Source organism: Balaenoptera acutorostrata, chromosome 3 (genome assembly GCF_949987535.1).
Source record: "Balaenoptera acutorostrata chromosome 3, mBalAcu1.1, whole genome shotgun sequence".
Classification (NCBI taxonomy): Eukaryota; Metazoa; Chordata; class Mammalia; order Artiodactyla; family Balaenopteridae; genus Balaenoptera; species Balaenoptera acutorostrata.
The window spans coordinates 94,198,615-94,211,372 of NC_080066.1; the positions used below are offsets into that span (position 1 = coordinate 94,198,615).

General features: G+C 33.5%; 1 protein-coding gene and 1 pseudogene across 5 annotated transcripts in view; both read left to right on the plus strand.

Annotated features, from left to right (window-relative positions):
- Window positions 1-12,758, plus strand: part of UBR1 (ubiquitin protein ligase E3 component n-recognin 1) — a 151,083-nt gene that overhangs the window by 91,671 nt on the left and 46,654 nt on the right. For all 5 annotated transcript variants that reach the window (XM_007173589.3, XM_007173590.3, XM_007173591.3 and 2 more), the window contains 8 exons: window positions 394-446; window positions 1,543-1,645; window positions 2,510-2,558; window positions 2,954-3,108; window positions 4,626-4,725; window positions 6,014-6,123; window positions 9,073-9,159; window positions 10,114-10,295. In XM_007173589.3, coding sequence (XP_007173651.2) covers window positions 394-446; window positions 1,543-1,645; window positions 2,510-2,558; window positions 2,954-3,108; window positions 4,626-4,725; window positions 6,014-6,123; window positions 9,073-9,159; window positions 10,114-10,295 — 839 coding nt within the window. The remainder of the gene's footprint in view (window positions 1-393; window positions 447-1,542; window positions 1,646-2,509; window positions 2,559-2,953; window positions 3,109-4,625; window positions 4,726-6,013; window positions 6,124-9,072; window positions 9,160-10,113; window positions 10,296-12,758) is intronic.
- On the plus strand, window positions 8,040-8,461 carry LOC103010060 (60S ribosomal protein L32-like; annotated as a pseudogene).

Below are 12,758 nucleotides of genomic sequence, written 5' to 3' on the forward strand. Positions count from 1 at the left end.
TTTACCATAGATCCTATTTATTTTGTTACCTCGGTTTTAGGGATTAGCACAGCATGGGCATGTGCTTAAATGATGTGGGTGATGAACATACTAGATAAAGAAAATAATAATTTCTTTGAATTATTGGTTGTATATGTATATATATATGAGGGCAAACTTAGATTAAATTGCTTCCTTAAGCAGTTTATACATACATCTTACCTCTGTTAAGAAATTGGTCCCTCAAAACAAAGCTAATTGGCCTTAGACCTAATTTTTAAATATTGGAAATTGATCTTTTTTTATTGTTTATGAAACACTCAGGAATGCTATTGAAAGTGTATTTCAGTTCACAGTAAGAGAAGATAAAGTCATTACATGAAGGTAAAAATGACAAAAATGTTGTTTCAACAGGAAAATAATGAAACTGGCTTAGAGAATGTCATAAACAAAGTGGCCACATTTAAGTAAGTACTTAATATTTATGCTTATTCTGAAAGTTAGACCAATCTTTGTTCTTGTATTTCGGTTACTTTGTAGAAGCTCTGAAGTTCTTTCCTGAACTCCCAAGGACAAAAACAAAGTACAGACGGAATGGGTGAGAACAAGGGGCACACTGTAGGCACTTAGTACCTGTATGATGAAGAAATGAGTATTTTTGTCAAGTGAATGAGAAATATCCATTTGTGATATTAGGTGACTTAAGTAAGCAAAGAAACCTTTCGATAGTCTCTTTCTCATCAATTCTAAGCCATGACTTCGTTTATTCTATTAAATTTTTATATTCTAATTTTAGACTTTTCTCTGCTAGGATTAAAACATTATTTTGCAATCCTTTGATTCTTTGAGATACAAAAAAATGGAAATAAGATTTTAATTGGATTAATTCTTGAAATTAAAAATTGATACTGGTAATGAATTTCTACTGTTATAGTAATATATTTATAGATAAATTGCTAGTTTCAAATAACCTTAAAAATAGAATGTAGCTTTTTTATGCTCTAATATTGTTCAATAAAATATTTCACTTACTTTGATAGAGACCAAAAGCTGTTTAATGTGCAGAACAAATATGGTGTGCTCCTTTTGGCCTTAATACTTTTCCTCGTAGTTCTCTGTAGAGGATTCACCACTATATTTTCATTTACAATTCAATTTTCTACGGATATGATATCCTACTACCATTTTAGATTTGGCCTTAGACAATGCAAGCTGTAGTTGAACAGGCAATCTTAGGCTTCAGAGGCTAAAAACGAAGCCTTAGGGATTTAGGTAGGGTATGGGGTCAGATCTACATAGTATAAAATAAACTTCTTCAGATTTGTTTAAATTTCATAATTATGAAACACAACTTAGCTGGTACCAGGACTTTGATCTTACAGTGTAGGTTTTTAGTTTTACTCTTGAAATGAAATTTGTCATTTCAGTTTAAGCAAGTTGAATGAGATAAGGTTGTTTTCTTCTCTTGATTTTGACTTTTAGATTAATTTTCAGGTTCTTATTTTGTCTTACTCTATACTTCAAGAGCACTGCAGTTCACCTCTGTATTTTCTATCTTTTTAGGAAACCAGGTGTATCAGGCCATGGAGTTTATGAGCTGAAAGATGAATCATTGAAAGACTTCAATATGTACTTTTATCATTACTCCAAAACACAGCATAGCAAGGTAGGAAAAGTTATCCTCTTCAGTAAATAAACCTAAAATGCTTTATGCTTTCCAACTCCATAGAAAATTGCCTGGTTTTTCTGTAGTTTCATACTGGTTTTCATTATTAGAGCTCATTATCTTACCCAAGAAATTAAAGTTGAGTCAATAATGTTATCTAGTTCGTAGGAAGTATTCAGATTTTCCTGATTATACCAAAAATATTCTTTATAGTTGTGTTAGGGGTAGGAGGATTCAATCAAGGATCATGCACTTCATTTGGTGTCATGTTGCTATAGTCTCCTTTAATTTGGAATAATCCTTTTGCCTTTTTTTTGTCTTTCATAACATTGACATTTCTGTAGAGTATAGGCTAGTTGTCTTTTAGAATATCCTGTATTCTGGATATGTCTGATTGTATTCTTGTGAGTAGATTCAAGTTAAATATCTTAGGGCAAGACTACTACATAAGTGATATATTGCATCACATCAGTAGGCACATATAATGTCTCTTTGTCCCATTAAAGGTTGATTTAAGTTAGATCACTTAGTTAAGGTAATGTCTGGCTTTGTCCTTATAAAATTAATAATCTCCAGTTAGTCGTACAATGCCCTGTATATAATAGACACTAGGTAAAAACTGTTGGCTGAAAGAATGGCGACTAAATTAGTGATGAGGATTATTACCCATGTATTTTGCAGTGGCCTTCCCTAGGACAACCATTTTGTTTCTGGAATAAAGTATCATTTGAATACATATTTCAGTATATAAAGTATTTTGGTAGGTTTGTGAATCTTTCCTGCCTGCTTCAAAGTACCCCATTTGTTTCATGCTTGTCAAGTGGTGTATTTTAAGATAAACTTTTTTTTTAAAAATATATATAGGCTGAACATATGCAGAAGAAAAGGAGAAAACAGGAAAACAAAGATGAAGGTAAAAAATGAGATACTGAATTGACTCATTTTGACTATATGCTGTGACTTTGTATTAGCAAAGCATATAGTGTTTTGTTTTTGTTGTTTTTTGAGAGTGGGCAACTAATGGAAGTGCAAAGAACCCTTTGTTTCTTGCTCACATATTAAGATATAGCCTACATCAGTGGTGATAGAATTTTAAATTTATAACAAATGGAGTTTTTTTGGGGTGACTTACATAGTGACTTATATTTCCCTTGACATTGATGTTTTCAGTGCTTTAAAGGTAACAAAGATCATGTGTTGTTTTGCGTGTAATATATGATTCTGACATTTGCAATTTAGCATGAAGGATAATCCAAATAAAATTATACCCATTTGTCTCTTCTGACATTGATCTCCTACCCACTTTAGCATTACCACCACCTCCTCCTCCTGAATTCTGCCCTGCTTTCAGCAAAGCAGTTAACCTTCTCAATTGTGATATCATGATGTACATTCTCAGGACCATATTTGAGCAGGCAGTAGACCCAGATTCTAACTTGTGGACTGAAGGGATGCTCCAAATGGTATGTATACCGAAAATATTTTCTCTATTTCAAATACTTTCTCTACTTCATAGAGTTCTTGGGGGTCTGGAGAAGATTGGTAGTCTAACTTTCTGACTTCAGTCAGAACCACAACTAGAGCACCTGAGACCTAAGGGTCATTGAAAACAGCTTAGATGTGGTACAGATTTCCTTGTGACACATTCTCAAGTTTTTAGGATCCTTACTCTTGGGAATCATTTACATTAAAAAAAAAAAGAGAAAAATTAAAAAAAAGGGCTGTTCCTGCTAATAATAAATTGGCATGTCATTATTGTATCATAGTTTTCTATATTTTTTATTTCACATTGTATTATCAGGAGACAGTATAATAAAGATTTGAAGACAGGTCTAGGCTTGAATTTACCCCACTTGGGTTACCACACTTCCCATTTAAGGAGCAAAGAGTAATTTCCCCATTGCTAAAATGGGTTTAAATGTAATTATTTCATAGAGTTGTTATGAGAATTAGCTCATTAAATAGAAGCAGCTAGTTTTTTCTTCATACTGTTATGGATAAGTTACTTAATAATGTCAGCTTTGGTAGCTGTAATTGGATATTTATTTATCACCTGCCTAACTAAATTTCCTTGGCTGTTATTGGTCTGGAGGCTCTAAATGCTATCATACCCTATGTGTATCTCACTTTTTTTTTTATAACAGCGGTAAATAAATGCAGTAAAAATTTCAACCCACAGAGATGCATTTGAAATCAAAAGTTAAAATTTTCTCTCCCTACCTCCCATCGCCCTACCTAAAGGTTTGTATCTTCTGAAAGTGATTCCACATTAGTGCATATAGGCCTACCTCATGCTTATAGCTGCATATTCCATTATATGGACATCTATGATGCATTTAACTGTCTCCTGTTAATAGACATTTAGGTTGTTTTTAGGTCTTTGTATAACAAAGAACACTAAAATGAACATTGTTGTACAAATATCTTTGTACACTTAAGTGAGTGACTCTGTTACACTAATTCCTAGCACTAGGTCTGTACCTTTACATTTTTGATAGATATTGTCTAATTGGCCTCCAAAAATGTTATACTGATTTACTTTCCCATTACCAGTGTGGTGAAGAGTGCCTGCTTCCTAACACTTTTGCCAGCTGTGTATTTTACTAAGCTCTAAAATTTTTGCCATTTTAATAGGTGAAACATAGATGATCTTGTTTCACTCACATTTCTTTAATTTTAAGTGAGCTTGAACGCTTATTTTTTGGCCGCGCCATGTGGCTTGCGGGAACTTCCCCGACCAGGGATTGAACCCAGGCCACGGCAGTGGAAGCCCAGAATCCTAACCACTAGGCTACCAGGCAACTCCCAAGGTTGAACATTTTTCATATGTGTATATTTCATTTCTTTTTCTGTGAACTGCTTGTTCATAACCTTTGCACATTTTTTACCCATCAGATTGCTTATTTTTATACCTCCATTTAAAATGTATTTACCTTAAGAAGCACAGTTTTAAAGATCTTGTCCTACTTTCCTTTTTCAGGCGTTTCATATTCTGGCATTGGGCTTACTAGAAGAAAAGCAACAGCTTCAAAAATCTCCCGAAGAAGAAGTGACATTTGACTTTTACCATAAGGCCTCAAGTATGTTTTAGTATCATTTTCAACGCAGTTTCAGCTATTTGCCAATTTGTAACAGAAAGTTTAGCTCTGATAGAATTTTAATCTGTTAGTCCTTAAGACGGAAAACTCTGAAATTGTTTTAAGTCTTTTCATAGCATTTTTAGTTTTTAACACTTTCAATAATACAGGTATGTTTTTTAATCCCCACGACAATCCTTTTACTGCATGATCTCACCCCCCTTTTGGGGGCGCTGCATACATTGATGGTTTCTTACTTTCATTCCTTGTCTCAGTATTATCAAATATTTGCTGCTATCTTAACCATAATGTTTACACTACCCATCTATGGAAGATATTAATGTTCCTGAATTTAAAATTATTGCGGAAGTCTGAGTGAATGATAATGTGTTTGTTTTGCACCATTTTCTTTTTTTTTTTTTTTTTTAAATATTTATTTATCTATTTATTTATTTATTTTTGGCTGAGTTGGGTCTTTTGTTGCTGCACGCTGGCTTTCTCTAGTTGCGGCGAGCGGGGGCTACTCTTCATTGTGTTGTGCGGGCTTCTCATTGCGGTAGCTTCTCTTGTTGTGGAGCACAGGCTCTAGGCGCGTGGGCTTCAGTAGTTGTGGCACGTGGGCTCAGTAGTTGTGGCTCACGGGCTTAGTTGCTCCGCGGCATGTGGGATCTTCCCAGAGCAGGGCTCGAACCCGTGTCCCCTGCATTAGCAGGCGGATTCTTAACCACTGCGCCACCAGGGAAGCCCTGTTTTGCACCATTTTCAATCTGGAAGAGCAGGATAGGTTTAGATTAGATTTTTATTAAACGCTACATGATTAAGACAGTTTTTTCAGAGCGCATTCTAGGAACATTGATTTATAAGATCAATAAGACAAAAGCATCTCATTTTCTATTTAAACACTATTTTTTAGATTCTTGACTACATCATAAACCTATTCAGTTTATGGATATGACAGCTCCCACTTCCATATTTTTGGGAGCTTTGGTTCTCAGTAAGTACTTTTAGACGGTGAGCCAAGTAGAGGAAAGGAAAAAGATATATCATTAAGGGTAGTTTTCACTTAGCAGCCCCATGGAAAATGTACAAGAGAGACCTAAAGTAATTCCGGTTTTTCAAGTTCTTTAATTTAGTACTTAATACTTCATGTAATTGTAGATTCTTTGTAGATTAATTGTAGATTGATTGCAAACTTTGGTTATCAATGTGAATAACATTAACTAAAAATTGTATTTATACATAATTATGAAGAAATATCTTCATGATATATAATTTTTGTGTTTTAAAAAAGGATTGGGAAGTTCAGCCATGAATGCTCAGAATATACAAATGCTTTTAGAAAAACTCAAGGGAATTCCCCAGTTAGAAGGCCAGAAGGACATGATTACATGGATACTCCAGGTAAAACTGAAAAATAAACTGATCATATCTTGGTTTAAATATTTAAGAATCCTCTGCTTGCCTTTAAGATTAAACCATAATATTCTCTAATTGTAAAATGATTTACTACTGATTTTCATGATCACTCATAATTTTTCATGTTAGTAATCCTATTTTCCCTATGTTTTAGTGAGGGCTCTTTTTAATAAATTAACATTTTTTCATTTCATTATTCAGTAAATATGTATTGGGTACCTGCTATGTGCCATGCTCATTTCTAGACTCTGAAAAAGACAGATAAGGTGCTTGCTATCATGTTGCAAACATTGAGCTACAGACAATAAACAAAACAATTATCAGAATAATTCAGTAGGTGAGTAGGGGTAACTTTAGATGGGTAATCGGAAAAGGCCTCTTTTAGGTGCTAACACTGGAACTGAATGACATGGAGCCAGTCTTACAAGAATCTGGAAAAGTACTCCAGAATGAGGGAACAGCAATGCAAAAGCCCTAAGGAGGCCAGAAAGAAGGCTAGTGTGACTGGAACATAATGGGGGAGGGAGAGAAAAGTAGGCAGCAAGGTCAGAGGCACAGCCGGGGCCAGGTCATATAGGACCTTACAGGTCAGGGGTAAATGGATTATAGGGACAAGAGTAAACAGGGTAACCATTAGAAGATGATTGCAGTAATCCTAGTGAGAAGTGAGCATGACCTCAGCTAGAAAGCAGATGGCAAGAAGCTGGACTGATTCACGTATAATGTGATAGTAGGAGCTATAGAAATTGCTGATAGATTAGATGGAAGAAGTGAGAGAAATCAAAATGACTTCTAATTTGGAGTTTGAACTATTGGGTGGATGGCAGTGCCTTTGGGGAGGAGTGAATGAGGGGTAGGGAGAGAGGTCAGGAATGTTACTTTAATGGAAAACCCTCCAAATGGAAACATGAAGCCAAGGTTATAGAGCTTCTTCTCACTGTATTTATGAAAATATTTTTATGTTATCAGCTAGATATTATTTTGATAATTAGAATATAGGGTGGTTACATCAACTGGGGATCTTTGTACTGATTTGTACTTCAAGCAGTTAGTTCTTTTTATTACTTAATCAGAGACACTCCTTAAGTGTGATACAATTTCATATGTAACTATAAGATAATGATGTTATTATCAAGATTTCTCTTGAAGTAGATTTCATGAATATTTACTATTTTTCTTAAACCTACAAATATAATCATTTTAAAATATAAAACAAAAACAAAAGAAGTAAAGTAGATAACTATTCTATAGATTTCACTCATATGTGGAATATTAAATTAATTAAATTAAATAAATGAACAGATCAAATCAAACAAAATCAAGCACATAGATACAGAGAACAGAGTAGTGATTACCAGAGGGAAGGGAGTAGGGGGAGAGTGAAATGGGCTAAGGGGGTCAACTGTATCATAATGGATGGAAACTAAGTTTTTGGTGGTGTGCATGCTGTAGTGTATAGAGATGTAGAAATACAATATTGTACATATGAAACCTGTATAATGTTATAAACCAATGATACCGCAATTTAAAAAAAGTCAGTTGAACCATCATTTAGTCCAACATTTATATCCTATGGACCTGGTGTTATAAATTGGAGATCTGGTCCTGAAAGTTCATTTTTCCATTACAATACCAAAGTCCATTGTCAAAATATATAAAAATCACAAATATCTGTTCTTATAAACATTAGATATTTTATCCAAATGGTTAATATAAAGTTTTGTTTTAAGTTCCTTATGGGAGTTTTTTCCACATGAGACTGAGGCTCTTTCAAAATATAAATACTACAAGTTTTTTGGATGTGCTCTCCTATTTCTGAAATCTTGATATTGTTAAAAAGAATGAGATAGCTCTTTCTTGGCACTGCCTGCGGAGGTGGCGGCCGTCTCCTACTTGGCATCATGGCCACCCTCATGAAGCCCAAGATTGTCAAAAAGAGGACCAAGAAGTTCATCTAGCACCAGTCAGGCCAGTATGTCAAAATTAAGTGTAACTGGCAGAAACCCAGAGGTATTGACAGTAGGGTGCTCAGAAGATTCAAGGGCCAGATCTTGATGGGAGCAACAAGAAAACAAAGCACATGCTGCCCAGTGGCTTCTGGAAGTTCCTAGTCCACAACATCGAGGAGCTTGAAGTGCTGCTGTGCAACAAATCATACTCTACTGAGACTGCTCACAGTGTCTCCTCCAAGAACTGTAAAGCCATTGTGGAGAGAGCAGCCCAGCTGGCCACCAGAGTCACCAATCCTTGTGCCAGGTTGTGCAGTGAAGAAAATGAGTACACAGCTCATGTGCACGTTGTATTTGTGTCAGTAAAACCATAAAACTCAGACAAAAAAAGAGTGAGATCTGTATAAGCTGTTTTGCAAACACCTCTAAAGATAAATGATGAAGTGAAAAAGGAAAGTAGGAAACAGTGTATATAGTAGGATCGGTTTTTATGAGAATATATGTAAATATAAAGAAATATATATTCTGATTTTTTTCCTGCAAAGAAATACTAATTATCTTTAATTTAGTTGATTTTGGGGAGAGGGACTGGCATCAAGAAGAAAAGGTATCACTTTCCATATTGTATCTTTTTCTTTATATGTCTTTGCACTAAAAATGTTATTTTAAATTAAAAAAAATTTTTTCCGTAGCAAAAGCAGAGGTATGCTCACCCCTGCAGACTGATCCAGCTGATTTTTGCTATCTCCAACTTCTTCTTAGCTGGATTGCTATTTATTATGTATTTGCAGGTATTTCTATGTGGGTGTGTGTGTGTGTGTGTGTATATATATATATATATATATATATATATATATATATATAAATAACTTAAGTTTAAGTCAAAGACATTTGGAGACATGGTGACAAAATCAGTTGAGTGAATTTTTCTGTTCCTGATCAATCTAACCAAATCTTTCTTTAACATTTCATCTGTTTTTCACAGATGTTTGACACCGTGAAGCGATTAAGAGAAAAATCTTGTTTAATTGTAGCAACTACATCAGGATCAGAATCTATTAAGAATGATGAGGTAATAACATTATAATGATGGTGACGTTCATCTCTGTCTTTGAACTTTACTGGTATAAGGGAGCTGCTTCTTTTTGTGAGAAGGAACCTGTTTATTGTAAGGTATATAGGATGCCTACTATTGTTCATTGTGTTTCTGTACCACAGGGATTAGTGGTAGTTGACATACATAGTTATCCAATATAATATATGTATTTCACAAAAGCAGAGGAAATTGACGTTCAGTGCAGCGCTGTTGAAAATACCATATTTTATTAATTTTTGAAATATTTTAATGTCTGAAATTGGCATATGTCTTATAATCCATGCCTTCTTATTATTTAATCAGCAGCATTCTTAGTGGAACACAAGATTATGGTGCATCTAAGATTTAATGAAACACGGTAATGTTTAGGTTATGAATTTCCATAATATAACAAATCAGGTTTTGATGATTCTAATCTCAAAATTATTAGAATATTATTACTTGTGGTTAATAACTATCTTTCTTAAAAGAAAAACACTGGACTTAAGTTAAAATAAATAAAAAGACACCAATACATTTCAGTAATGTTGTTAAAGTTCTCATTCTTAGCAATGTGTTTAGTAGTAACTGTTAGACATCATCAAGTTGGCTTTAAATTGATTAAATGTCAGTGGTTAAATGATTGACAAATGATTCAAAATTATTGTTTCATTTAATTTTGTTTCTTAATATACCTGCATTGAATATAAAAGGCAGTTTATTAGATATTTAAGATACTTGGCATTTTAAGTTAAAAAAATTTTTTTGAAAAGTTAAATTATTGAAGTAACCAATGGAACAATTAATTGTAAGATGTGATGGAGCCTGTATGTTAATTTTGAGTCATCAGATTGAATCTGAGTTTACTCTAGGAAATTTTGCCTGACTGAACAGTATATGTAAATTTTCACAGTGGATCTTACCTAATTTTTCTGGTCTTTTAATACCCAGATTACTCATGATAAAGAAAAAGCAGAACGAAAAAGAAAAGCTGAAGCTGCTAGGCTGCATCGCCAGAAGATCATGGCTCAGATGTCCGCCTTACAGAAGAACTTTATTGAAACTCACAGACTCATGTATGACAGTACGTCAGAAATGTCTGGGAAAGAAGACTCCATTATGGAGGAAGAGAGGTAAAATAAAGCAAAACTAAAAATTAGCAACCCAGTTTCTTGTAGGAAAAATTACATATTCACTTTAAATAATATTTTTTTCAAAATATATTTCAAAGTAAGAGAAATTACACTATTTTTAAGCTAGCAAGGGCACAGTGAAGCCTCTTACTGGATGTAATTTTATGTTGATAAACTGTTCAAGTGCACAGTGAAGTTAGTCGGGAACCTTTATGCACAAAAAGACATGACGATGGAAACAGCAAAGATAGAAATCAGCTCCTGTTATCTTGTACGTGTGGACTTCTTTAGGTACACATTTATGTATCAGTTCATATATTCCACATCATTTTTATGAGTTCTGGTAAGAATGACTGCTGCTATTACAGATTGAAAAAAAACCCTTCACCTGAAAAAGATGGTCCATGTTAATTTTTCCTTTTTTCTAAAAAAGAAAGAAGGCAATGCCTATAGTTTTAGTCATGGAGAGCACATTGGAATGGGAATTAGTAAACCTCATTTTCTGACAATGAGACTATGCTGTGCCCTTGGGGAAATCGGTTAACTTTCTGAGAGTAGTGTTTTGTGGGCTGTTATTTAGATACAGTGAGAAAAGGGAGGAGGCAAAATAATGGTTCTTTGAAAAGCATTCCAATTTAAAATATTGAAAATTCCTTCTATGCTTATTTTTAAAAACAAGCTTTCACTGCTCCTTAAAACAATGTGTGTTGTGGATACTTTTAGGAAATTGTGCTTCTGCAATAACAGTAGACAGTAAACATTATACTTTACATAATTTGTCTGTAATCCTGAAGCTGAGTATGCTAACAAAGAACCACAAAGAATACTGACTCTATATCTTAAAGATTAAAATATATATGATGGTAAACTATCCTGGGATGACAACAGTAATAAAACTAGAAACTAATACAAAACTTTAAACAACAAGCAGAAGTCCCAACCCTCTTGATATTACCTATGAACAATATAACATTTAGAAAGTAATGAACAAGAGACTACTGTATATTTATTCAAACAAGAGGATGTAAGCAGAAATGTACTCAGAATTAATTAATGGCCCTAATGCTTTCATAATATATTTTTATTGCCTGATTGATGGTACACATAAAATTGTGTATGTGTTCTCACTGAAAACAATTCACATAACACAGTAAGTCTCCTTTGACCGTCCTCTACATTCCTGATCTTTCTCCACAGATAACCATTGTGATAATAACTATGGTTCTAGGTGTCTTTCTATGCGTTTGTAAACATGTGTGCGTGAATAATAATGAGTCTTGTTTTGTGTGTTTTAGTGGCTTTTTAAAATTTTGCCATCCTTTTTTGTTCTGTGGGTTGCTTTTTCATTCAGTGTCTTTTAAATCTTTTCATGTCAATACAGATAGACCTTTAGCATAGATTCTACATCATTCTTTATGACTGCTGCATAGTATGGATATATAATATTTTATTTATCATATAATATTTTATTTATCAGATTTTGGACATTTAAGTTGTTTTTCCCTTGTTTCCCAATTTTCCCATATTACAAACAATGTGTCAGAACATTTTTGTATGTTCCCCCTTGCACAATCCTACAAGTACTTCTCAAGGGTGGAATCTAATAAACGAAAGGGCTGGGTCATAATTATTTAAAATTTTAATAGATACTGCCACATTGCCCTCCAAAGTAGTTTCACCAATTTCTACTCCCAGCAGTGTATGAAGAGTTCCTGTTTCTTTCATTCTCACCAATACTTAAAATTATCAGTACTTGAAAATATTTGGTATAATCAAAATTATAAATTTGTGCCCTTCTGAAATTCCCTGATTAGTTAGTACTAGGTTGAGCATCTTTTCTTATAATTATTCACTAGCCTGTTACATTTTGTCTTCTGAGAATTGCCTCTTATTATCCTTTGCCCATCTCTATTGGATGCTTTACTTTTATCTTACTGATTTCTAGAAGTCCTTTAAAATTATGGATATTAAAGTTTGTTTCATGTTTCCCATATGTTATCCCTGTTTATTTAACATTAATTATGAAATTTAGATATAGCAAAGTTTTCAGTGTTGATAAAGACAGATTTGTCAGTCTTTTCGAGTTTTAACTTTTTGTATCTTGTTTAAGAAGGCTTTTCCTATCCCAAAGTCACAAATATATTCTCTTACATGTTTTAAATGTAATTACATTTTTCATTTACATTACATTTACAAATTTGCATTTACAGATTACATTTACATTTATATTTTAAATTTTAATTACATTTATATTAACACATTTTCCTTTTAAAAATCAAATGTTAGAGATAAAGCTAAAGTTCCATTTGAGTACTGGCCCAAATCCTGCACCCCTTTCTGCCCTTCCTCAGAGATACTCTGGTTATAAGTTTTACATATATCTTATAAGAATTTTTACTGTGCTGTTAGATACAAATATATGTAACCATAGAAATTATATAGTGTCATTCAGCCTTTTGTTTT